The 26,920-nt window shown below is 44.5% G+C and overlaps 1 protein-coding gene across 3 annotated transcripts in view; it reads left to right on the top strand.

The window, feature by feature from the left end:
• The first annotated feature begins 2,733 nt into the window (after positions 1-2,733).
• Positions 2,734-26,920, top strand: part of ITGAD (integrin subunit alpha D) — a 48,660-nt gene continuing 24,473 nt past the window's right edge. Inside the window, exons 1-7 of one of the 3 annotated variants that reach the window (XM_077141145.1) lie at positions 2,734-2,886; positions 4,985-5,090; positions 7,287-7,390; positions 7,520-7,590; positions 7,697-7,811; positions 10,863-10,993; positions 12,593-12,738. In XM_077141145.1, coding sequence (XP_076997260.1) covers positions 2,856-2,886; positions 4,985-5,090; positions 7,287-7,390; positions 7,520-7,590; positions 7,697-7,811; positions 10,863-10,993; positions 12,593-12,738 — 704 coding nt within the window. In that variant the 5' untranslated portion in view covers positions 2,734-2,855. The remainder of the gene's footprint in view (positions 2,887-4,984; positions 5,091-7,286; positions 7,391-7,519; positions 7,591-7,696; positions 7,812-10,862; positions 10,994-12,592; positions 12,739-26,920) is intronic. The other 2 variants (XM_077141144.1, XM_077141146.1) reach the window with 2 other exon arrangements.

The following is a 26,920-nucleotide window of genomic DNA, read 5'->3' as shown; positions in this document are numbered from 1 at the left end:
ACATGGTGATGTCTGCTGTCCTTCTCTCCCAGCTTCAGGTTTCAAATGGCCCTCTCAGCTTCTGGAGTTCTACATCTCCAAACATCTGTGTCTATGCTTCGGCTCTCTGTATCAGTTCTGGGCTCATTTTCTCTCTGTGAGATTTTTTAAGGACTCCAGTAAACTAAAAGAACCACTTTGAATGGGCAGGGCCACATCGCCATGGAAATAACCTAATCAAAAGATCCCACCCACAATACGCCTGTGCTCACAAGATTGGATTAGAAGAGCATGGCTTTTCTAGGGTACCTAACAGTTTCAAAACAGCACAGACCCTATATAAATACCTTTGTTGCCTTCCAGCTTAATTTGTTATTTCTTGGATGATACTTAGCACCTCATGAAACTCTGGAAGTAAACCAAGAAATTTCTCCATAACTTATTGGTTCATTTGTATCTGAAAATCCAGAACTATCATACACAGCCATCAACGCAACTGCCATTTCTGGTAACTTCTAATTGTGAATTAGGATTTTCTTGTTTACTTGAATTAAAGAGAAATTCAAAACAGACCAAAACACTGGATGAAGAACTTAACCTGACCTATCATGGATCATTCTGGTGAAAGGCTGCAAAAATATCCTCTCTCATACAGATGTGAAACTAGTATTGACTATGTTGTTTTGTTATTATTTTATTTTTCTTTAGAGAATTTTTTTCTTTATTAGAGAAATTATGGGTTTACAGAACAATCATGCAGAAAATACAGGATTTCCATACACCACCCCATCACCACCAACTTGCATTGGTATGGAATTTGTTACAAGTTGTTACAATTAATGATAGCACATTATAATTGCATTACTAATTAAAGTCCATGTTCAACTTAGGGTACATTGTTTGTGTAGTTTCCTCCCTTAATGTTTCTTTTTTTTATGTTGTATGGTAGGGTCACATTTCATTCTTTTTCCACATGAGTATTCCATTATTGCAGCACCATTTGTTGAATTTTTTTGTTTGTTTTTGTTGTTTTTCTTGTTTGTTTTGGGAAGTGCGTGGGCCGGGAATCGAACCTGGGTCTCCCACATAGCAGGCAAGAATTCTACCACTGGACTACCCTGCACACCCTTCATTATTTTTTAAGTACTAACTTTTTAAAGATTTTACTGAAAGTTGGTGTTTCTCATAAATGTGGAACTTCTGCAGAAGTCAGTCTCAGCACTTGGGCACCAGGCCTGGTAAAAAGAAGCTTTCATGACAGCATGTGATTTTTGCAAATATTTGAAAATTTTATTGCATTCCGCCGTTATTGTTCTCTAAAACTGAGCAGAAAAAAAATTGCTAAGATAAGTGATAATGCAATTGAGGCAAAATCAGAAACCTTTAGAGTTACTGAAATCAGCAAAAGTTAGTACCAAGCATTGCTTGGGGAGGGAAGTCCAAAATTAAAGACAATGTAAGAAATGTGATATCATTTAAGGTCATGCCCAAAAGACAGAGTGTAATGAAGATGGAGGAAAGGAAGAGATCTTCAAACTTTTGAATTAGGGAGAATCATCAACAGATTATTCTGTGGGTCGTGGATCCACAGAGCTGCTGACAGGGGTGCTGCCTGGTACAGACCCTTTAGCACAAGAGGGAAAAGGCTCCAAACATCAACTTGGCCTTGATGCCTTTACAGAGACCTAGGTAAGTGCGTCTCAAAGTCAGCAAACAGAACCCACAAAGACAGCATCATACCCTTCCCAGCTTCAAAATGAATGTCTTCTGCCAGTTAAATATCAGCTCAAGGGAATTTTACTCGAGGTAAAAGTTTTGTTCAGGAAATTATTTTATATTGCCTATACTTGACACTTAACCTAATTTGAAAATGTTTTAGATACTGTCACATAGATACAAAAAATGATTTACTCCATAGTTATGGATTTTGCCATATGTTTTGACCTTCTAAGTCTATTCCTGGCTTCTTATCACTGGACTTTTTTTAGTCATTTTTTGGGAAACATTTATTTGTTTATGCTTAATTGTGGAATATTTCAAACACAGAAAACTACAGAGAATAAATATAACCACCTGTTTATCAACCCTCCCTGCTCCCCAATTTGACCCATGTCGAAATACTACATGTTGTTAAAGGTTAAATTTAACTAGTGTTAAAAGTTTTCTTTCCATCCCACCAGAAGCAATCACTTTTCTGATTTCTATCTTCATTGACAGTTTGCTAGTTTTTGCCTTTTCCTGAAGTTCATACAAAAGGAAGCACACCTCATGTACTCTGGTGTTGGGTTTCTTTCGCAGAAGATCAACTTGTTGAGATTTATCCCTATTGTGGCATGTATTTGTTGTTCATTCTTTTCAATTGCTGGGTGGTAGTACGAATTTATTATAGTTTGGCTATTTATTCCCCTCTTGATAGGGGTCTGATCCGCCTCCCCTCTCCCCTATCCGCCAGCACCCCCATCGCTATCTAAGGTGAGGTCTGACCTTCTCTAGGCTCCCAACATCCCTGTGGTGAAGCCTCTCCAGCTGTCTGTTCTGCCTCCTCCCCTCCTACTTGTGATCTGCCTGGTTCTTGGGACCCCAGAGAGTTACAGGGACCCTCTGGGAGCCATCTGGGTCCGAAGGGATCTGGAGGGTGGTCCTCAGGACAGCCAGATCCTGGAGACGGAAGCGAGGCTGAAGTTGGTGGTAGGGCAAAGGCCAAGGCTGTCTTTGGCTTCTTGCCCCCATTCTATGATTATCTGAAATCCTCTTCCCCTCTGTACCCCTCCTCCTGCACTTTGAGGCCCTGAGTCATTACTTTAAGTGCCCCCTGAGCACGGAGCACCCCCAGGGCTCCCACAAGCCCTACACTTCTCTCCGAGTGCTGCTCAGTGATGGCTTCTCCAGCGCTGCTGCTCCTAGGTGGTGAGTGGGGGTCTTTGGGGCTGGAGAAGAGCTGAAGGGAGAGGAGGGGCCTCAAAGAGAGGAGAATTGTCCTGGAGTCTGAGGAAGGGTGTGCCCTGAGCCGAGGTGAGAGAAGGTTGGGTTTATAGGGTATGCTCAGGGGGAGGGCTGCATTCTCCCACACCTCCCTCCTTTCCACTCCTGGGGCCCTGGTGTGGGGCTGTGGGGCTGAGGGGAGTCTGGCTCAGCATCCCCCACAGGGGAAGAGGAGGCCCTGAAGGAACAGGGAGGGGATACACTTGGAAACCTGCTCTTTGGGATCTGGGTCCCCCTGAGGCTTTATTTCAGGGAGGCTGTCCCTCTGTTCCTAAGAGAATAGTCCAGAAGTTGGAAACTGTATCAGGACCACATTCATGCTTTGTGTCTCATTTAGAAATCAGATTCCAACCCCCACCCCCGACCCCCAAAATTGATTTCCAGCTTCTCTTGAAAAGTGGGAGGGTCCGGCAGCTCTGGGTCCTAGAGCCTAGTAAAAGCTGCTCCCTTTAGGAGGGGCACAAGCTCTGAAGTGCCCTAACCCCCAGTTATCCACATCTGAAAGTCCCAGATTTGGACGGAGGTTGGAGATGAGAAATAGAGGTAGAGACATGACACCTGCAGTGGGGAAAGAAGATTTATTAGCAGAGGGGCAGCAGGGAGAGTTGACTCAAGAAATCAACTCTTGCACCCCTGAAGCCAAGTAGAGGGTTTTAAAGGGGGGCTGGAGGCAGCTTTAGGTGGGTTTCTCATAGGTGGGTCTTTGAGAGTTGGCCGTTTTCCATTGGTGAGGTTAAAAGTTAAAATACTGCTTTTATTCTGCAAGGTTGTTGCTGTCGGGGGAGGGGGATTCAGACAAGGGAATTTATTGCACACAGAAAGGTTGTAGCTGCGCGAAGGTGGATGTTTGTACAAGGGGGCATCACGGCAATGCAACTGCTGATGGGGCCGGAAAACCTCAAGATGTTGATTCTCTGTGGAGGCACTTTCCATTCTTGCTTGTTGTCCTGGCTCAGCTCTCACAACATCCACCCCCCTCACTCACTGATATCCCCTGCCTGGCCCCTGAGGTGCTTGGGGCTGAGACCCTTGGCTTCCCACTATGGAGCAGAACACAGGAGTTGCTTTCAAGGCTCAGAAAACAGATTCGCTTGAAGGGAGGAAAGTGTAAGATGCAAGGCACACAGCCTAAGTACAGTTCCAGCGTCCTGAACAAATTCCAGACATGACACTTCTTCCCAGAACCCCTGAGTTCAGGCCTCCGAACCCTCCCGTCACTGCCTGAGCTGACACTTGCCCCCCATAGAGCTTCCCGATGCCAGGGGTTGGGGGTCACTTGAGAAATCTAAGAGGAAGAAGAAGGAAGGATGACTGCTTGGGAGTCAGAAAAGGGCCCTTTCCCTGCCTCCGGGGAGGGGAAGGTGATCAGAAGTGTGGGTTTGGATCCTGGCTGTACCAGGGACTTGCTCAACACCCACCAGACAGTGCTGAGCGCTGGGACCTGCAGCAGCCCCAGAGGACAGGACAGACGTGGTCCTTTCCCCCTACAGCCTGCCGTCAGGGGAGGGAGAATGGATACAAGGACAAGGAGTCAATCAGAGAATCCTAAATATGTTCCCCAGTTTGGACTTTGGGGTCCCCCTCTGTGCAAAGAGACGCTGGAATGGGCCAGTCTTTAAGTGGGGCCTTGGCCTGGCCCAGCTTGCCCAGAGCAGACCTAATGTCCCCAGTGAAATTTCAGTTTAGACAACACATTGTTGGGTCACCCTGTCTTCCTGGGGCATTCCTGAGCTCTCATGCCTGATGGATGCCCTCATTTCAGATTTTGGTTGTCGTCTGAAAGGTTCCGAGGGGGCATTTCTCTGGATCGTGGCCCCTGCCTTTGGGGGTTGGTAATCTTTCAGGCGGGAGAGGGACAGGGAGTAGACAGGTGGCCAGCTTCAATAGAGGAGCTGGACGGGAAGGCCCTCCTGGGCAGATGGGAAAACCAGGGCTGGAGGCAGGGCAGGCATCCAGACCCTAAGAGATCAGGGTGCCCGCGGGGACGGGGCTTCTCTAATCCCCAGCCACTCATATTCCTCAGTCCTGGCTTGTTCTCATGGATTCAACCTGGATGTGGAGGAGCCCACGGTTTTCCAAGAAGATGGAGCCGGCTTCGGGCAGAGCGTGGTTCAGTTTGGTCCATCTCGGTAAGGCCGGCTCCCTTGCCCACTCACCCACTGCCCCCACCTCATCCACAGCCCGCAGGCAGGTGCTGCACGTGACCCTCCCGGGAGGGGCTCTAGAAGAGGGAAAGGATGGGTGAGAAGGCTTTCCTGGACTCTTCCCAAGCCCTGGCACTACTATGAATTATTCATGTTCCCAGGAAGGGCCAAAACACTGTGGCCAAGATGTGACTTTGTAGGGAGGCCTTGAACCTGCGCCCCCAGGCAGGGCCTGTGGTCTCTGGGGTGCACAGGGCCCACGCACAGATGGGGGTACCTGCACTGGGAGGGTTCCATTCTCTTTGGTCACCCTCATGAGTCTTAATTTTTATGTTTGGATTTGTAAAGTGTGGTGGGACAAGGGCAACTTGCTGGGGTCTTGGAGTTGTGGTTCCCCCACCTCTCCCAGGACGAGTTCTTGGCCACCCACTCCATGACCCCTGAGCCCCCTGACCTGGAGGGGCCTGAACATGAACAGGGAAAGGACAGAGTCCAGATGTGCCCACACTGCAGCTGCCGGGTGGGGCCCTGTGATACCCCATGGGAACCCCTGTGCCTTCTGTAGTGTGACTCTAAATAGCAAATGGTAAACACCAGCAGATGAAGAGAGGAAGAGAGCTTTTTCAGTGACAGGCCTGGCATTTTCATTTTGCACTTGACTTGCAAATTCTGTACCCAGGCCTGTTTCCAGGAGTTTCCGTTTTCATGTAACAGAGACAGGTACCCCAGGAGATCAAGTCCCAACCCTGCGTCACACCGGGTAGGGAGGGGTCCTATCCAGGAGGGGAAGCTCCAGGAAGCTTCACAGAAGAGGTGGCGTGGGCCACACATGAGTCTGAAAGGACAGTAGCGTTTCTTTTGGCCCAGAAGGTGTGTCCAGGGGACACTCATCCCCTCCCCTTACCTAACCAGAGGAACAGCAGGATGACAAGCCTGGGAGACAGAAATCTGTGCTGGGTCCCAGGGTTTTGCTTTCCCTTAGTTTGCCTGTTTTGAGATATAATAGATTGAAGTGCACCAACTCAGCAAAGTTTTACATAAGTGTGAATCCATGTGCACACCACTAGATCAAGAAATAGAACATTCCCTCCCCCCGCTAAACTCTAGAAGGTTCTCTAGGTTCCCCTCCCCCCCAGCCCTATCACCTACACCCAGCAAAGCCAAAGGTAGCCAATGCTCCGACTCCTATCACCACTGATTTGTTTTCAGCCCCACTTCCCTTTTTTTAAGGAACATAAACTACTGGTTGACTATCATTCACTGGTATATACAATGACGTCAACTACATATAGATGGATGACAGGTGTTGTTCCCATGAAACCAGTAACCCCCCAGCTGGGAAGGTTGAGCCTCTGTGTCAGGAAGGGGTTGGGGTAAAGGGAATGCCAGCTGGCCGATCATTTAGCCCAGAAGTTTGTTCAGCTATTTGCACGAGCAGGTCCCAAATCCCAATTTCTTCAACCATTTGTTTCAGTTTAAATCACCAAAGTCTTGGACAGTCCCTGAATGTTGACTCTAGGGCTTTCAACTTTCCTCAAAACAAGGGCGCTCGCGAAGAAACCTTATTTGATTAGTTTTCTCATGAGGAGAGGCAGTGGCTGTTCGTAGTGATAAAATTTTTCCAAAAATGAAAAACTCTTTCTGCTTCTGAGAATTTTGCAAATAAGCCATTGCCTTTATATGACTATAGATACAAATGTGGATTCTGCTACAGCTGCTTTGAATAATCCAGTGTAAAACCTTTACATCCTATTTAAATTATCCAAGTAAGTACAGAATCACCTGTTTGTTTTAGAAGCTTAACGCTTCAGGAAACTTTTCATTTTAACTTGAAGTGATCCAGTTTGCCCAGAAGGATGATGCCCTAGAAATCACCTGGACTTTCCCCGGTTGTGAAATGTCATTTTGGTTTTGAATAGCTTAGTTTTGGGTGAATGTTAAAAAACACAACAAACGTTTACATAGGCATTTATGTTTATACACGCAAAACCAAAAATAAAACCCCAGAACGGGTCATAGGTATATATGGGTTAAATGTAAGCCCCAATTTCTTAACACCTTCCCCTGTGGCAGATGCCAAGACTTTGCAATGTCTCACTTCCCCATCTCACAATACTTTTCCACCCCAGAGCGCCCCCTGCTCCCAACCCTCTGTGACTGTGTGCCATGGTGTACCCCCAGACTTCTAGTGGGAGCCCCCCTGGAGGTGGTAGCATTCAACCGAACAGGACGGCTGTACGACTGTGTGGCTGCCACGAGAATATGCCATCCCCTCCCTCTGCACAGTGAGTGTCATGTCCCAGGAAGCAAGACCCTCACCCTCCTGGACTGAGTGCCCCTTCACAGCTTCCAGTCCAGACTCTCCTTCCAAATGAGGGTGTGCCTGGAGTGTGACCATGTGTCTGACCCCTTAGTCCCCCCAGAAGCTGTGAACATGTCCCTGGGCCTGTCCCTGGCAGCTGCCACCAACTCCTCCTGGTTGCTGGTGAGTTGCCCTGGATCCCAGAACGGTCCTGAGGGGAGGGGCAGGGGATAGAAGAGGAGCGGGTGCTCCGGGAGGCCCCTTGCCCACACCAGGCCTCTGCTCTTAGGCCTGTGGCCCAACTATGCACAGAGCCTGTGGAGAGAACATGTATGCAAAAGGCTCCTGTTTCCTGTTGAGCTCCCACCTGCAGCTCATCCAGATGGTCCCAGCCGCCCCACCTGGTAGGTCCATCTGGAACCACGACTCTGTGCTGAGAACGGCCAGGCACTGTGGGGTGGACAGTGCATGAGGCCCGTGTCTCAGCCCCCAGGGCACACGGCCCCTTCCCGGGGGCCTGAGTGGGCCTCAGAGAGCCTCAGCAAGCCTAAGAGAGGGTGGGAGCCCATTCTGGACAGGCAGGGAGGGTAGCCTGGGGCAGGAGCCTTAAGCTGGTGGAGGGATGACGATTCTGATGGGACAGAGGGGAGCCCCAGTGCGCAGGCTGCCGGGAGTGGGGGTGAGGGACATGAGGGTTTTACAGTTACCAACGGGTGCAGGGACGCTTGTTACACTTTCGGAAGAAAGGCTGGTGAAGGCCTATGGCAAGGATGACAAATCCAGGAGGGAGACAGTTCTCCCCTTCTCCCTGTGAGGGGAGCAACCCGTAGGGTTGTGGAGAGTGTAATGCACAGTTTTATCTGCATTGATGCCTTATCTCTCTGAGTCAGTTTGCAGAGTGGTGGTGTCCAAGTTCAAGTCCTCTGGTCCTTGGACGTGACTTCTCTCCCTGGGCTTCCGTTTTTTTCACTGGTAAAATGAGGCTTGTTAATAGAGGTGGTTATGGGAAGTAAAGGACTTCATGTGTATGAAACCACACCTGGCACAGGACCATGTGCCTGCCATAGACTACACAAGAGCTAAACTTTCCAGCTGAGGGCTGTGTGTTTGGATGAGGAAGATATGACCGACCTCATCAGTGGCATCAGAAGTGATTCGGAGCCCTAGGGAGGGCCAGGGGGTGACTCGGGGTGCTGATGGGGAACAATGCTTTGGACCAGAGAAGCCAAGAACCAGGCAGGGTAAGGTTTCAGCTGAAGCTGAAGAGGCAGCACAAACACCTTGTATTCATTTCCTGTGGCTGCTGTAATAACTTACCGCCTGGTTTAAAACAATAAAAATTTGTTCTCTGAAAGTTCTAGAGGCCAGAAGTGTGAAATCTTTTTCAGTGGGCTGAAAGTAAGGTGTTGGCAGGACCGCCCTCTCTCTGGAGGCTCGAGGGGAGGTGGCTTTCCTTGGCTTGCAGCTGCATCCTTCTCTGCTGTGTCTTCACATGGCCTTGCCCTCTGCCTGTCTGTCTTTAATCTTCCTCTTCCTCTCTCTTATAAAGATACTTGTGATTGCATCTAGGGGCTACCAGATAATCCAAGATTATCTCTGCACCTCAAGGTCCTTAACTTAATCACATCCTCAAAGACCCTTTTTCCAAATAAGGTCAGCATTCCCAGGATCCTGGCACACAGTCGCAGACCAAAGAGTCAAAGAACAGAGTCAGCGGAGGGGATGGAGAGAGAGCTTAGAAGGAGGCTGTCCAGGACTCTTGGGGAGTCTGTGAACCAGATTACGGGGTGAGTGACCCAGGGAATGTTGCATTTAAACCACAAGGAGGTAAAGGTCTTCTCATACGGTAGGATTCCTTATAGAAATGGAAGCAGAAGCATAAACCAGGGCAGGAGACTCAGGTTTGAATGGAAGTGGAAGGGCCTGGCATCCACTGAGCACAGGCTGTGAGCCAGGCATGCCAGACCTCCCAGGATCTCTGGGGGACAGGCGTGGTGCTCCCACTTTGCAGATAGGAAAACTGAGGCTCAGAGACGTGAGGTCCCCCAAGTAGGAGGCAGCAGAACTCAGAGCTTCAGCCAACATTGCCTGGCTGGCTTGGTCCCTTTTTCAAGAGGTGCTTAGCCACCTCCAGGCACCTACTGTCGGAAGCCCAGGGCTTGCACAAAAGCACTGAGAAGGAGAAGCGACATTGTGGAGGAACTGGCCACAGAGCCAGCCTGATGGAGGGTTTCGGGGGGCAGTTTCCACGCTACAGCTGACAAACTGGGGACAAATGCAAAATGTGATGGATGGGGAAGCTCCAGCCACCCACAGCAAAGTGGGAAGGGTTTTTCTGCTGAAAGAGGTTCTCAGCCTTGTGTGGAGGTGTAGAGGAAGCAGGGAAGGGAAGTGAGCTCCCAAGACCTCTCACCACAATGGAGGCTCTAGCTGACTGAGCAGATATGATGGGAGTGGAGGGGTGGGAGTTGAGATCGAGCAAGGCATTTTTTTAATACAGTGGCAGGAGGAGGTTCCCACAGCCCTGAGGTTTGGGCATGCTGCCACCCACCAGCCCAGGAGCAATGCAGGATGTGGGTGGCTGGTGGTGGCCAGAACCCAGCAAGCCACCCGGTCCTGCACACAAGCCACAGTTCCCAATGCCAGTCTCAGAGCAACCTGAAGTCTCTTATTTATGAGTTTATAGCCTGTCTTTTCTCTTTACAGTGTGAACTCCACGAAGGCAGGGAGGGGATCCTTTTTAAAGTCGTGGTCTTAGGTCAGATTTCTTGGGCTACAGACTCAGAGGCCTTGGCGGATGCCATGCGGAGTGTGGAGCAGGGTTGGCCCTTCAAACTGTAAGCCAGTGCTTGGATATTTGCAGGGGGTGTAACCCTGGGCAAGGGGCCTCCCTTCTCTAGGGTGATTAATTCCTGGGGAGGGACTCAGGCCTGGTGATGGGGGGTGGGTAGTAGTCAGCCCCACAGAGGGCCAAACCCTGGCTAAAGAGCTTCCTATGCATATCGATTCTTTTCACCCTTGCAACAATCTTACGTGGCAGGTACTGTTATCACTTCCATATTACAAGTGAGAAAACGGAAGCCCAAAGAAGTTAAGTAACTTGCCTGAGTTAAGCCTGGGCCCTCCAGCTTACTCAGAACCACTGTGCCAAATGTGACCTCCTTAGAGGATGCCTTCAGCAAATATTTGTTGAATAAATGAATGAGGACAACACCCAGTCCGTGCTCTCTAATTGTTCCTCACCACTGCCAGGCTTCGTGGGAGGAGGGGGGCAATGGGGACTCGGCCAAGGGGAAAAGAGGCTGGGGCAACGGATTTGGAGCTCCCTTTTGCAGGAGAACCAGTGGGTAAATGGGTGGGCAAGAGTGGCCCCCTGATTTTGTTGAGCAGGAAGGATTCCTGGGCATGGCTGGAACCCATGAGTACGTCTGGGGATCCCCCCTCCCTCCCTGCAGAGTGTCCAAATAGAGAGACGGACATTGTCTTCCTGATCGACGGCTCTGGAAGCATCCACCAAAGTGACTTTGATCAGATGAAGAACTTTATCAGAGCCATGATGGACCAGTTCCAGGGCACCAACACCCTGGTAAAGCCTGGGTACCCGAGGCCGAGGGGTGGGGGAGAGGGGCTGGTGCACTGGATGGGTGCCTCCTTGAGGCTTGTGTCCGTGGTCAAGGTGTGGCCCTGCGCAGGGCGGATTTGAAACCTCCACAGCCCCCATGGCATTTCACAGGCACGCACATCCCACAGGAAATGCAACGGCCATGTTGTTTAAAAGCAGCGGGAGGAGGAGGTGCAGGCTAGTTCAGTGGTAGAATTCTAGCCTGCCATGTGGGAGACCCAGGTTCAATTCCTGGTCCATGCATTCCGCCCCCCCCCCAAACAAACAAACAAACAAGTAAGAACAAATGGAAATCAACCAACCAAACAAAATTCAACAAACAGTGCTGCAATAATGGGATACTCACATGGAGAAATAATGAAATGTGACCCCACCATAAAGCATACAGAAAAAAAAAAAGCAGCGGGGAGGGGGCAGGGTGGGGAATGCTTAGAATACTGTAGGAACTCATTTTATGCAACCAATAATTCTAAGATCCTTCCTGAAAATTGTACATAACAGCGAACACTATTTAATAAGTGTTCCATCATCCCACTATTTGGGATGATGGAATAGTTTTAGTAATGAGTGGTGGTGATGATAGCACATCACTGTGAAAGTAATTAACAGCACTGAATTATATATTTGAATGTAGTTAAAAGGTGGAAATGTTAGGCTGTATATAGGGCACTAGAACAACCACACACACACACACACACACAAAGGAAACTGCCCCCAAAATTGCAAAATTGTATTATCGGGCTTATAACATATAAAGAGGTGATAGAAAGAGAGCTAACCAAGAAACAGAATGCTTGTATTCTAGTTCTGATTTTGTCTTTGATTCAATATGCAACCTTGAACAAATCATTTAGGCTTTGTATGTCTCGGTTTCTGTTAAAGGAAGGATAAAATCCATACACTATTTATGTCACAGCTGTGAAATCAAATGAAATCATTTGTAAAAAGTCTGAGAAGATCTATGAATATGAGAAGGTATTATGATAATCAGTTTTTGCTATTATACATTAAATAACATATGCAAAATGCCTGGCAAAAATAAATAAATAAAAACTTTGGATCTTAAAATACTTTTGTTAAGGAAATTTGACTGAAGAGCACTCCAGCCAGTCCCTGACTCTTGATAAAGTCTCAGTAAACTGAAAAGAATGAACTCTAAACAGTTAATTGATATCTGTTACTTTTTCCATGGAATTCACGACTTCTTTTATCTCATTATTTCGTCTCTTAGCAACCAGAGTGCATATACAATTCTTGAGAAGGGAGGAAATAGAACAGACAAATTTATATCATGACATGTTCACAATCTAATTTCAACAGTTAACGGGGGTTGACCCTATGACGCTTTATAGACTAAGAAAGGGCATTATTTGGTTCCGATTTTCCATTTTTCTTCTGGTATTTGGGGGCCAATTTTTTTTTCCGGGTTTCAGTATATTATTTATAGGGTCTCGAAAACACAAGGGAAGTGGTTTGCAACTCCACAACTATTCTCCCAATAAAAAGTTTATTCAAACAAACCAACAGCCCCCGGGCCCGCGGCCCGGCTCTCGCCCTCTGTAGTTCTCTCTGATGCAGTACTCTGACAAGCTGGAGACCCACTTCACCTTCAACCGATTCCAGGCCAGCCGGAGCCCTCAGCGCCTGCTGGACCAAATCGTGCAATTGAGTGGCCTGACTTACACGGCCACGGGCATCTTGAAAGTGGTGTAAGTTTCTCCTCGCCCTGCCTGGCCCTACGGCTGCCGCATCCCCTCCCAATGCTGGATCTCCGAGGCCGAGGGAGGCTCCTGGGGGAAAAAGGAGGATTGAAAAGGGGGTGAGTGGAGGCCGCGGGCAGAGGCTTCCTCCCTGGAGGCTTTCTGTCCTCGCACCCCGCGCTCTGCAGGGTCTTCGGGATAAGGGACCGGTCTCCGCAGTTGGATCTCCCCTTTGCTGGTTCCGGGGAGGCTGGAGCCTGGGAGCCCATGGGCAGGGTTTTGGGCTCCCCTCCCAGCTCCCCGCTTGCCACCTGGGTAATCCCGGGAGAGTTCCTGACTTTTAAGCCTCAGTAAACTGCAAAATGAGGATGAATTCCCAATTCGTTAAGGATTCAAAGAGCTGCTCTGTGCGAGGTGCTTAGCGCAGGGCGCCCGGGAAGTGCTGGGAAAGTGGGAGGCGCAGCGTCGCTCCCTCCCCGGTGGGGATTCAGGATTGTCCCCGCTAAGTTACTTGGCCAAGCGTCTTCCTTGTGATTTTCTCCCACTTCCTCCCTCCACTGCCCCACCCCGTGTGTGTGTGTGTGTGTGTGTGTGTGTGTGTGTGTGTGTGTGTGTGTGTGTGTGTATTTTTAAACATGGAGAGCTCTGTCACCGCCGCACCGCCGCACGGCCGCACCGCCGCCTTCCCACTATATTAACTGAGCACTTACTGAGTGCCTGCGGGCACGGGGGGTGGCGGGCGACAGGAAATACCCGCTAGTTCCAGGCTAGCACAGAAGAAGCTGTGGTTCCCGTTGGAGGGAACTGAGCTAGATGTCTGGGTCCCCCGACTTCCTGTATCCCAGGGGCGCTGCACTGTGGGTCGTCCTGGAGAAAAGCTGAGCGAGGGAGGCTGCCGCCAAAGCACCCTTTTTTACTTCTGGGGGACTCTTATGTCTTGAACACCGCCCCTCCCGCCCCAGTACTGAATGATTAGAAATAAAGCCTCCGTCTGTTGAGTTTAAAGTCAAAATGGCACACCCACACACACCCTTCTCAAATCGCACACTACGGGGCCTTCCAAGCCTCCTGAGGTTCTCCCAAGTCATTGCACAAGATCCTCACATTAGTGGGGCTGGGGAGGAAAAGGTAAATGCGGTGTGTGTGTGTGGGGGGGGGTGATGTTGTGATTCACATCACAGCCTGCTGCTCCCCATCCCCAGAATGCATTGCTTCTCCCACCGATCTCCCCACTCCCAAGAGCCAAGCCACCTCAGCTCCCACCCCCACCTCCCACGGGTTTGGTTTGTTCTTGAAAAGAAATTACCAAAAAAAGACAAAATGGTAAGGTCATTAGGGAAACTTGTGGGAAAAAAAAAAAAGTATTAGCCACAGTTCCCCTAGCCAGGCACCTAACAGCTTTGTAAGAAATGAATAGATAAATCCCAACGGGGAACGCTGCAATTTTTTTTTAACCTTTGCAGTAGTAGTTCATGCAAGAGCTTATTTATATTTGTAGTGTTAATTGGTGGGGCCCATGAGTCTATATACCCCTTTCAATCATGTTCACTTTCAATATAGTAGCATTACTTATAGACCCACTACTGAACTGCCTTCACTTCTACCTATTCCCTTACAATTAACTTCAACCTCATTACCTAACTGTTCACCATCTTAAGCTTCTGTATATCTCTAGGTCCCCTACATTCTGTATTATAAGCCTCTGATTTTACCTTTACCATGGTCATAATAGTGGAATCATACAGTATTTGTTCTTTTGTATCTAGCTTATTTCTCTCAGCATTATGTCCTCAAGGCTCATGCATCTTGTCATGTGGTTCAGGACACTACTTTGTCTTATGAAGCATAATATTCCATTGTATGTATATACCACATTTTGTTAATCCACTTGTCTGTTGATGGGTATTTGGATTGTTTCCATCTTTTAGCAATTGTGAGTAGTGCTGCTTTGAACACCAGTGTGCAGATTTTTTGTGTGTCACTGCTTTCAGCTTTTCTGGGTATATTCCAAGTAGTGCTATTGCTGGATCATAGGGCAACTCAATATTTAGTTTTCTGAGGAGCCACCAGTCTGTCTTCCATAGTGGCTGTACCATTATACATTTCCACCAACGGCGCTTAAGAGTCCCAATTTCTCCACATCCTCTCCAACATTTATAGTTTTCCTGTTTGTTTAATAACAGCCATTCTTATAGGTGTGAGATGGTATCACATTGTACTCTTGATCTGCATTTCCCTTATAGCTAATGAGAATGAGCACTTCTTCATGCACTTTTTGGCCATCTATATTTGCTCTTGAGGAAAATGTCTATTCATATCTTTAGCTCATTTTATAATTGGGTTGCTTGTTCTTTTGTTGTTGAGTTGTACAATTTCTTTATGTATACAGGATATCAAACTTTTATCTGTTGTGTGATTTCCAAATATTTTCTCCCATTGAGTTGGCTGCCCCTTCACCTTTTTGACAGTCTTTTGGGGCCCAAAAGCATTTGATTTTGAGAAGTTCCCATTTATCTATTTTTTCTTTTGTTGCTTGTGCTTTGGGTGTAAAATTCAAGTCTTTGCGCATTTTGTAATTGGGTTGTATGTCTTTTTGTTGTTGAGTTGAACAATATTTATTCCTAAATATTTTATTCTTTTGGTTGCAATTGTAAATGGATTTTTTTTCATGATTTCCCTCTCAGATTGTTCCTTAATAGTGTATAGAAACACTACAGATTTTTGAGTGTTGACCTTGTAACCTGCCACTTTGCTGTATTCATTTATTAGCTCTTGTAGTTTTGCTGTGGATTTTTTGAGGTTTTTGACATATAGTATCATATCATCTGCAAACCAGTGAGAGTTTTATGTCTTTCTTTCCAATTTTGATGCCTTGCATTTCTTTTTCTTGTCTAATTGCTCTGGCTAGAACTTCCAACACACTGTTGAATAAACAATGGTGATAGTGGACATCCTTGTCTTGTTCCTGATCTTAGGGGGAAAGTTTTCAGTTTTTCCCCATTGAAGTTGATGTTAGCTGTGGGTTTTTCATATATTCCCATTCTCATGTTGGGGAAGTTCCCTTCTATTCCTATCCCTTGAAGTGTTTTCAACAGGAAAGAATGTTGAATTTTATCAGATGCCTTTTCTGCATCAATCGAGATGATCATGTGTTTTTTCTGCTTTAATTTGTTGATATGGTGCATTACATTAATTGATTTTCTTATGTTGAACTATCCTTGCATACTTGGGATGAATCCTACTTGGTCATGGTGTATAATTCTTTTAATATGGTGTTGGATTCGATTTGCAAGAATTTTATTGAGGATTTTTGCATCTATTTTCGTAAGAGAGATTGATCTGTAGTTTTCTTTTTTTGTAACATCTTTGCCTGGCTTTGGTCTGAGGGTGATGTTGGCTTTGTAGAATGAGTTAAGTGGCTTTCCCTCCTCTTCGATTTTTTTGAAGAGTTTGAGCAGGATTGGTACTAATTGTTTCTTTCTTTTTTTTTTTTTTGATTTACATCACTCTTTATTTTAAAAGTGCTTGACCAACATATACTAGTCTTCACAACATTCAAGGGAGGTAGATAAGTATCACACCATTTTCACAGATGGAGAAACTGAGGCAGAGATCAGTAGGTTGTGTCGAAGGGCATAAAATATAGCACAATCAGGAAGAGAATCGGTTGCAGCCACAGGGCACGGTCCCCCTTCCCGTGACTTCTGAGTTCCACCAACAGAAAAGTAGCAGGTGTGACGTGGAAGCCAGTTAGGATTGGTGTGGCTGGTCTAAGGCTAAACTGCACCCTGTTGGTTCTAGATGTGCTGTTGTTTGGCGAGCAGGCGCCTCACACACATTCATGCACCATTCCACCTCTCAAACAGGAGAATGGAAGCTGTCGTGAGCACAGAAGGAAGATGTGGAGAAAGAGGGCTGTGAAGGTGGGGAGACAGAAGAGAAAACATGGACTCATATCAAAGCAAGAGACAGGAAGAGCGAGAGGACCAGCTGGGAGCCAGTGCAACAGAAAGGAAACCCGCAATGGAAAAGGAGTGACATGCTATTTCAAAACACAGGAATCCAGAAATGCATTTAAAGGGTAATTCTTAGCAATGACATTACAAAATCACTCCTCATGACTTTGCCAACTATAATCGTCATGTATTCCCAGAAAGCAGAAGCATCCCTTTCCTCAGGTCAGGCTAAGTGGTTATATAATTGGCCTGATGCTACAGAGAATGTTGACAACTCAAATGCCTCTCCTCCATGTCACTTCTCTTCCCCTGCCCTTCTATTCTCTTTCTTAAAAAGCAAACAAACAAAAAATAATGCATTAGGATTCTCCCTGCAAAAATCCTAAAACAGTTACTTCCTAAATCATTGACGGACAGGATCTATACCGAGTCAGGCACACATAGGGATTAACGGACGCCTCTCAACATGGGACATTAGGGGAAAAAAACAAACTCTGAAATTCACAGATGCCGAATGTCTAGAGGAAAACTGGAGATCAAGGTAAAGAAGGAAACTTTTTTCTGATCTTCTTGTGCTAAGTCAGTATAAGAGATGGTGACTGAAACACCTCCAGCTCCAGTGAAGGTTCTAATGGCAGGGGCAGGACCAAACAAGAGGGAGGCCAAGGACACAGCAGGGAGGGGCTGAGGTGTCAGATGAGCAGATGGAAGTGGCAGCAGAGGCAGCCGAAGAGGCAGAAGCCACCGTGATGATGCCTTAGCCAGAGATGGGTGGAGGCATTGGTGCCCAAGGCCAAGTGGGAGGCGGCAGCACCGGTTTGTCTCTAGGCTTCTCCTGGGACAGGTCGGAAGCCAGAAGTGCATCAATTCTTCCTTTGTTTCAATTGGCAGCTTCATCCTTTCAGGAAATTGGCTACACAATTGTACCCCTCCTCTCCAACAAAAGCAATCAACTGCCCAGCCCTACCGATTTCACTTCTGCAACGTCATATAGGGTCTCCTTGCCAGGGTCCTCAGATCATCTCACCCTAACTGGAGCCAAACCCTTCATTTCCATTTTCTCATCTTTCTCCTGGAGCACAGTTCTGATCATATTACTGCCCAATTTGGGAATTCCCCTTGCTCTTTCTCTGCCTCCCAATTATGTCTCATCACCCTGAATCTTCAACAGGGCCATGTCCAGTGAAGGCCCTCTTCTTTGCTAACCTTTGCCTGCCAAAATGCAATTCTAAAGACTTAGCTCAAATGCCACCTCTGCTGTAAAGCCTTACTTCAAGATTCTTAGCTCTCTGCCCCAAGCTACAACTGCACTTGAAGACATGCACTGATCATGTATGCGACAGCTGCATCTAAGCTGTCCCTCCTATAACTGTGATAGGACAGGGTGAAGGAAGGTGAACTGTGTCTTAATATTTATCTATTTCCTATAGCACCTACCAATAAATAGTTATTGCATTTCCACCTCAGGTAAGAAACTGCCCAAAAGTGAAATAAATTGGAATGCACCTATTCATGAATGAGACACAAGCACTCCGAAGATGTAACCTGGCTGTCAGGAGAAAACAAATGCATGCTACTTTTTCCAGGCAGGGGGGCAGGCACAGGCAAGTGGGGCTATAAGTTTTGGAGTCAGGAGAGGTTCTGCTTTGCCATTCACCAACTGTGGGATGGGAGCCAGTTGATTATTCCTAATTGTTTCTTGAAAGTTTGGTAGAATTCACACATGAAGCCATCTGGTTCTGGACTTTTCTTTTTGGGGAGCCTTTTAATGACTGATTCAATTTCTTTTCTTGCGATTGGTTAGTTGAGGTCGTCTATTTCTTCTTGAGTCAATGTTGGCTGTCCATTCTTTCTAAGAAGTTGTCCATTTCATCTGCATTGGGTGAGATGATCTGAGGACCCTGGCAAGGAGTTTATTAACATAAAGTTGTTCATAGTATCCTCTCATTACTTCTTTTATTTCTGCAGCATCAGTGGTTATGTCTCCTCTTCCATTTCTGATTTTATTTGCATCCTCTCTCTTCTTCTTTTTGTCAACCTTGTTAAGGGTCCATCAATCTTATTGATTTTCTTGTAGGATCAACTTCTGGTTTTGTTGATTTTCTCAATTGTTTTCATGTTCATTTATTTCTGCTCTAATCTAATCTTCATTATTTCTTTTCTTTTGCGTGCTATAGGGTTAGTTTGCTGTTCTTTCTCTAGTTCTTCCAAGTGGACAGTTAATTTCTCGATTTTTGCTGGTTTCTTCTTTTTTGATATAGGCATTTAGGGCAATAAATTTCTCTTAGGACTGCCTTTGCTGCATCCCATAAATTTTGATATGTTGTGTCTTCATTTTCATTTGCCTTGAAATATTCACTGATTTCTCTTGTAATTTCATCCTTGACCCACTGGTTGTTTAAGAGTGTGCTGTTGAGCCTCCATATATTTGTGAGTTTTCTGGCACTCTGCCTATTATTGATTTCCAACTTCATTCCTTTTTGATCTGAGAAAGTGTTTTGTATGATTTCAATCTTTTAAATTTCTGAGACTTACTTTGTGACCCAGCGTATGGTCTATCCTTGAGAATGATCCATGAGCACTTGAGAAAAAGGTATATCCTGCTGTTGTGGGATATAAATGTCTGTTAAGTCTAGCTCATTTATTGTATTATTCAAATTCTCTGTTTCTTTATTGATTCTCTGTCTAGATGTTCTGTCCATTGATGAGAGTGGGGAATTGAAGTCTCCAATTATTATGGTAGATGTGTCTATTTCTCTTTTCAGTGTTTGCCTCATGTATTTTGGAGCATTCTGGCTCGGTGCATAAATATTTATGATTGTTATGTCTTCTTGTTCCTTTTATTAATACATAGTGTCCTTCTTTGTCTCTTTTAACTATCTAATTTGTTGGATATTAGTATAACTACTCCTGCTCTTTTCTGATTGTTATTTGCATGTAATATCTTTTCCCACCCTTTCACTTTCAACCTATGTTTATCTTTGGGTCTAAGATGCGTCTCCTGCAGACAGCATATAGGGTCTTGTTTTTTAATCCATTCTGCCAGTCTATATCTTTTGATTAGGGAGTTTAATCCATTAACATTTAGCATTATTACTGTACAGGCAGCACTTTCTTCTACCATTTTGCCTTCTGGATTTTATACATCATGTCTAATTTTCCTTCTTTTTACCTTTACTGATAGTTTTTATTTCTACACTCTTTTCGACACCTCTCTCTCCTGTCTTTTCTTACCTGTCTCTAGTGCTCCCTTTAGTATTTCTTGCAGAGCTGGTCTCTTGGTCACAAATTCTCTCAGTGATTTTTTAATGTTTTAATTTAAATTAAAATATTTAAATTTCTCTCTCATTTTTGAAGGACAATTTTGCTGGATATAGAATTCTTGCTTGGCAGTTTTTCTCTTTTAGTAATTTAAATGTATCATCCCACAGTTTTCACACCTCCATGGTTTCTGCTGAGAAATCTACACATGGTCTTATTGGTTTCCCTTGTCTGTGATGAATTGCTTTTCTCTTGCTGGTTTCAAGATTCTCTCTTTTCTTTGACATCTGACATTCTAATTACTAAGATCTTGGAGTATGTCTATTTGGATCAGTTCTGTTTGGGGTATGCTGTACTTCATGGATCTTTAATTTTAAGTCTTTCATAAAAGTTGGGAAATTTTCAATGATAATTTCCTTCATTAGTTTTTCTCCTCCTTTTCCCTTCTCTTCTCCTTCTGGGACACCCACAACACGTATATTCATGCGCGTCATATTGTCATTCAATTCCCTGAGTCCCTGCTCATATTTTTCCTTATATTTTCTTTTGCTTGTTGGATTTCAGATGTTCCACCCTCCAGTTCATTAATCCTACCTTCTGCCTCTCAAAATCTAACATTGTAGGTTTCCATTATTTTTTTCATCTCTTCTACTGTGCCTTCATTCCCATAAGTTCCGTGATTTGTTTTTTCAGACTTTCAATTTCATCTTTTTGTTCATTCCTTGCCTTCTTTATATCCTCCCTCAATTCACTGATTTGATTTTTGATGAAATTTTCCATGTCTGTTCGTATATTCTGAATTAATTGTTTCAACTCCTGTATCTTATTTGAATTGTTGGTTTGTTCCTTTGACTGGGCCATATCTTCAATTTTCCTAGTATGATTTGTTTTTTTTTTTTTTTTTTTGCTGGCATCTAGGCATTCTATTACCTTAATTAGGTTATTCTGGAGGTTGTTCTCACTTTTTCTACCTAAGTTTTCTTGCTGGATGACTTTGTTGTCTATCTGTTCTTTGACATTCAGTTCAGCTTATTCTGCATCTCTAGCTTAGGTTTTGCTTAACAGATCAGAATTTTTCAGTTCTTGTTTCTTGCCCTGCCTGTGTGGTGCCTTTTTTCCCCCTTAGGAGGGTCTACTTAGGTATTATGGACCCCAGCCAGATTTTCCCAGACCAAACTGGCCTCCTGTGAGGAGGAAACAGTCACCTGCGTAGGTTTTCCCTGAGGGTGAGACCAAGCATGTTGAAAAGCTTTCCTACGAAGCCTCTGGGCTTTCTGTTTTTCCTATCCTGCCCACTATGTGGAGCTTGTCTGCCTGCAGGTCCCACCAGCGTAAGATGATGCAGTGCTTTTAACTTCAGCAGACTCTCTCTGCTGGGGGCGTGGTGGGGACAGAGGAGAGGTTGCAGTCTGGTTTTAATTGCTCCACTTTTCCAGACCCTGGAGTCTGAACTCCTTAAGGGAGGGATTCCACTTGAGCTGGGCCCCACCCCTCTTCTGGGGAAGGCACAGGCTCCAGACAAACACTCAAAGAAGCTTAACTCCGCCTATGCCTGGGGCATTGACGTCGGAGAAGCCTTGCAGCTGTATCCAAAGAGCAGTCAAGCCATAGAAACAGCCACCAAAGTGAAAGAAGAAAATCCTTTTCAGAGCAGGACCCCCATTTCTCGGGTTTACCAATCAAGAGCTTAAGTTGGTACCTTACTCTGTGTATCTCCAGGTCCTATGTGCCCCCCTCCCCCTTTCCTTCAGGGCCCAGACCTTTTCAAATCCAAAAAAACTTCTTTTTTTTTCTTTTTCCATCAGCCCTGCCCCCTCTGCTCTGGGGCAAAAACCAGTGACCTCCACTTTTACTCAAGGTTCAGCTGAGCTGGGGGCCTATTTTTAGTAGTCAGAATTTGTTAATTAATTCCACAATTGGAGTTTGGTTGCACTCAGCCCCTGCTGCTGGTAAAGTCTTTTTCCTTTCCCCTCTGGGAAACAGCCTGTTGGGGCAGGGGCGCTGGCCACCGTGGCTTGTGGAACTCATGGTTTGGGTGGGCTCGTAGCCAGTCCAGGTGGTCCAGACTGGGGTACGCTGTGTGTCCAGTCACTGATGTGGCCCCGGCAGTTGTTCTGTGCTGTTCCTGGCTATTTATTAGCTGCTCTGGAGGACGAACTAAATGCCACACCTCGCTAAGCCGCCATCTTGGCCCCTGAAGACCCTTTGTTCCATTTATATAGCAGCACAACATTTGTTCATAAGTATACACCATCGTTTGTCAATCTATTTCTCAGTCAGTGCATCCTTCAGCCACCTGCATTCATCAGGGCTCATGTATAGTGCCCAAAGTCCACATTCCATCAACACTCTCAATTTTAGATAATTTCATTGTTCCCATGAGAAAGAAAACCAATAAACACACCCTCACCAAATAGGAAATCTAAACCTCCTCTTAACTCTTGTCCCTTCCCCCATTATTTACCTCTACTCTTGCTGTGGTAGTGCTGATGTTTTCCTTTTAAACATAGCCCATAGCATGCAATAGCAGTTTTTCCCCTGTACCCTGGACTTAAACACTTTTTGTACATGCATCATACCTTTGAAGTAGTTCTTGCAAGAACTGATTTATATTTCTAGTGTTAAACAGTGGGACACGTAGATCTATACAACACCTTTCAATCTTGTTCATCTTCAGTTTGGTAATATTACTTCTAGACCCACTAGTGAACCACCTTCATTCTTCTGTTTTAGGATTCTTTTAGCTGTTTGGGGTCTCTTTCCCTTCCAGATGAATTTGGTAACTAGCTTTTCCAAGACTTCAAAGTAAGTAGATGGAATTTTGATTGGTAGTGCATTGAATCTGTAGATCGATTCGGGTAGAATTGACATCTTAACTAAATTTAACCCTCCTATCCATGAGCAGGGAATGTCCTTTCACCTATTTAGATTTTCTTTGATTTCTTTTAACAATATTATGTACTTCTGTGTGTACAAGTTCTTTACATCCCTAGTTAAGTTCATTCCTAGATACTTGATTCTTTTAGTTGATATTTTGAATGGAATTTTTTCCTTAATTGACTCCTCAGTTAAGTCATTGCTTGTGTATAGAAAAATTATGGATTTTTGCACACTAATTTTCTAACCTGCCACCTTGCTAAATTTGTTTATTAGCTCAAGTAACTTCGTTCTAGATTTCTCAGGATTTTCCAAGTATAGTATCATGTCATTTGCAAATAATTAAAGTTTTACTTCTTCTTTTCCAGTTTGGATGCCTTTTATCTCTTTTTCCTGCCTGATTGTTCTCACCAGAACTTCTAGTACAATGTTGAAAAATAGTGGTGACAGAGGGCATCCTTGTCTCATTCCCAATCTTAAGGGGAAAACTTTCAACTTCTCACCATTGAGTACGATGCTGGCTATGAGTTTTTCATATATGCCTTTTATCATGTTGAGGAAGTTACCTTTGATGCCTAGCTTTTGAAGTATTTTTATCAGAAAAGGATGTTGAATGTTGTTGAATGCTTTTTCAGTATCAATTGAGATGATTGATTTGTCAATGTGATATATTACATTAACTGATTTTTTGGTACTGAACCATCCTTGCATTACTGGTAGAAACCCCACTTGGTCGTGGTGGATAATTCTTTTAATGTGCTGTTGGATTATATTTGCTAATATTTTGTTGAGAATGTTTGCATCTATGTTCATTAGAGAGATTGGTCTGTAGTTTTCCTTTCTTGTAGCATTTTAACCCAGTTTTATTAAAGTGATGTTAGTTTCATAAAATGAGTTAGATAGTACTCCTTTTTCCTCGATTTTTGGGAAAAGTTTAAACAGGATTGGTGATAGTTCTTTTTTTGGAATCTTTGATAAAATTCCCCTGTGAAGCCATTAGGCCCTGGACCTTTCTTTGTGAGAAGATTTTTGATGACTGTTTGAATCTCTTTACTTGTGACTGGTTTGTTGAGATCTTCTATTTCTTCTTGACTCAGTGTAGCTTGTTTGTGTGTTTCCAGGAATTTGTCTATTTCATCTAAGTTGTCTAGTTTCTTAGTGTATAGTTGTTTATAGTATCCTTTTATATATTTTTTATTTCTTCAGGGTTTATGTTAATAAACTCTTCCCCCCATTTCTGACTTTTTTAAAAATTGCATCCTCCTTTTTTTTTTCTTTGTCAGTCTTGCTAGTGGCTCATCAATTTTATTGATTTTCTGGAAGAACCAACTTTTGGTTTTATTGATTCTTTCTATCGTTCTTTTGTTCTCCCACTCATTTAACTCTGCTTTAATATTTGTTATTTCTCTTCTTCTATTTGCTTTGGGGTTGGTTTGCTGCACTTTCTCAAGTTCCTCCAGGTGAGCAGTTAAGTCCTCAATTTTTGCTTTCTTCTTTCATTAGTATAGGCATTTAGGGCAATAAATTTCCCTCTCAGCACAGTCTTGCCACATCCCATAAGTTCTGATATGTCACATTCTCATTTCATTTGTCTCCAGATAGCTACTGATTTCCTAGCAATTTCTTCTTTGACCCACTCATTGTATAAGAGTGTGCTATTTAATCTCCATGTATTTGTAAAACTTCTTGTTCTTTGGTGATTATTGATTCCCAGCTTCACTCCACTGTGGTCAGAGAAAGTTTTAAAAATAATTTCAATGTGTTTAAATTTATAAAAACCTGCTTTGTGCCCCAGCATATGATCTATCCTGGAGGATGTTCCATAAGCACTAGAAAATAATGTATATCCTGGTGTTTTGGGGTGTAATGACGGATATATGTCTGTTAGGTCTAATTCATTTATTAAAATGTTTTAGTTCTCTCTTTCCTTGTTGATTTTCTCTGTCTGATTGTTCTGTCAATAGAGGAGAGTGGTGTATTGAAGTCTCCTACTATTATTGTTGAAACGTCTATTGCTCCCTTCAGTTTTGCCTATGTCAGTCTCATGTACTTTGGATCTCCTTGATTGGGAGCATAGACATTTATGATTATTATTTCTTCTTGGTTAATTGTCCCTTTTACTAACATATAGTGTCCTTCTTTGTCTCTTATGATGTCTTTACATTTAAAGTCTATTTTGTCTGATATTAGTATAGCTAATTCTGCTTTCTTTTGGTTACAGCTTGTGTGGAACATCTTTTTCCATCCTTTCACTTTCAATCTATTTGTATCCTTGTGTCTAAGAAGAACCTCTTGTAAGCATCATATAGCTGGATTGTATTTCTTAATCCATTCTGCCAATCTGTATCTTTTAATTGGTAAGTTAGTTCATTAACATTCAAAGTTATTACTATAAAAGCATTTCTTGAATCCACCATCCTATCCTTTGGATTTTATTTGTCAGATCTATATGTTTTTTTCCTTCTTTCTCTTTTTATCCTTTAGGTTACACCTACTGGTACTCTTCAATTCTGTGCCCTCCTCCACACCCCTCTCTCTTGTCTTCTTTTTTTAGCCAGCAGAACTTCCTTTAGTATTTCTTGTAGAGCTGGTCTCTTGTTGACATATTCTCTCAGCCTTTGTTTGTGAAAATTTTAATCTCTCCCTCAGTTCTGAAGGGCAATTTGGCTGGGTACAGAATTCTTGGCTGGAAGTTTTTCCTCTTTCATGATCTTAAATACATCATACCACTGCATTTCACCTCCATAGTGCCAGTTGTGTAGTCTGAACTTAACCTTATGTGGTTTCCCTTGTATGTAGTAGATTGTTTTCTCTTATTGCTTTCAGGATTTTCTGCTTCTCTTCAGCATTTGACTGACTGATTAATATATGTCTTGGGATAGCTCTATTTGAATTTATTCTATTTGGAGTTTGTTGGACTTTTTTGATTTGCATATTTGTGTCTTTTATAAAGGTTGGGAAGTTTCCCCCCATTATATCCTCTGCTAATCATCTTAGCCCTTCACTCTTTTCTTCTTCTTCTGGGACACTGATTATTCTTGCATTTGTGCACTTTGTTTTGCCCATCATTTCCCTGAGATCCAATTCAAATTTTTCTATCTTTTTTGCCATTTGCTGTTTTTAGTGTTTGAAATCAGTTGTCCTGTCCTCTAGTTCACTTATTCTTTCTTCTGCCTCTTCAAATCTGCTGTTGTGTGTCTCTAGTGTATTTTTATTTGGTCTATAGCATCTTTAATCTGTGTGATATCTGCTATTTTTCTATCTATTCTTTCAAATTCCGCTTTATGCTCTTCTAGTCTCTTCTTGATCTCTTTTATGTCATTAGCCATCCCACTGATTATTTAGTAAAGTTATCTTTGATTTTTTAAAGCATCTTTGATTAGTTGTTCCAAATTCTGTGTTTCCTCCTGTGTTTTAATTTGGTCTTTAGATTGGTATGTATCTGTCTGCATCTTCATATGGTTAGTGATCTTTTCTTGTCTTTGCAGCATGTAAATATCTTGATAGGTTTAGTTTGGATGTTGATTTCCTTCAATAGTCTAAAGCTTTGTATTTGCGGGATGGGTGTGGAGAAGGATGCGGGGCATGGGAATGGACACAACAGTGCAGTGATGGGTTGCAGTGTAGGTATATGCATGGGTCCAGAACTCTACACTGGTACCTGTGTGCATGAGGTGCTGGTCACGGTGCTGTGGTCATGTGTTGTAGGAGCTGTGGGGGTGAGGTGCAGCTCAGGAAGGCTTTGGAGTGCAGGAGCAGGGTGCGGTGTGGGGGACACAGAGGTAGGGTGTGGCGGAGGCAGATGGGGGTGCTAAGCAGATGCACAGTGGTGGTATGTGGGCAGGATATTGGTGGGCACATGAAACTGTGTGTAGGTTGTGGGTGTCAGGGTGTAGGGCACAGGGAACAGATGTCAGGGCACAGGGCGGTCGGGGCGTGGGTGTGTCCTTGAGTAGGGGTTGAGGTCCAGGGGGCCCGGGATGCGGGTGCCCTAGTGTGTAGGGTCAGGGCACAGGTCTTGGAGTTTGCAGTAAGTGTGTCAGGTAGGTGATGATGGGTGGGCGGGCCTTGGAGAGGGTCGACAAGTGCAGAGGGTG

Source organism: Tamandua tetradactyla, chromosome 23 (genome assembly GCF_023851605.1).
Source record: "Tamandua tetradactyla isolate mTamTet1 chromosome 23, mTamTet1.pri, whole genome shotgun sequence".
Taxonomy (NCBI): Eukaryota; Metazoa; Chordata; class Mammalia; order Pilosa; family Myrmecophagidae; genus Tamandua; species Tamandua tetradactyla.
The sequence above is the reverse complement of the archived record's forward strand: the minus strand, read 5'-3'. Positions and strand labels throughout refer to the sequence as shown.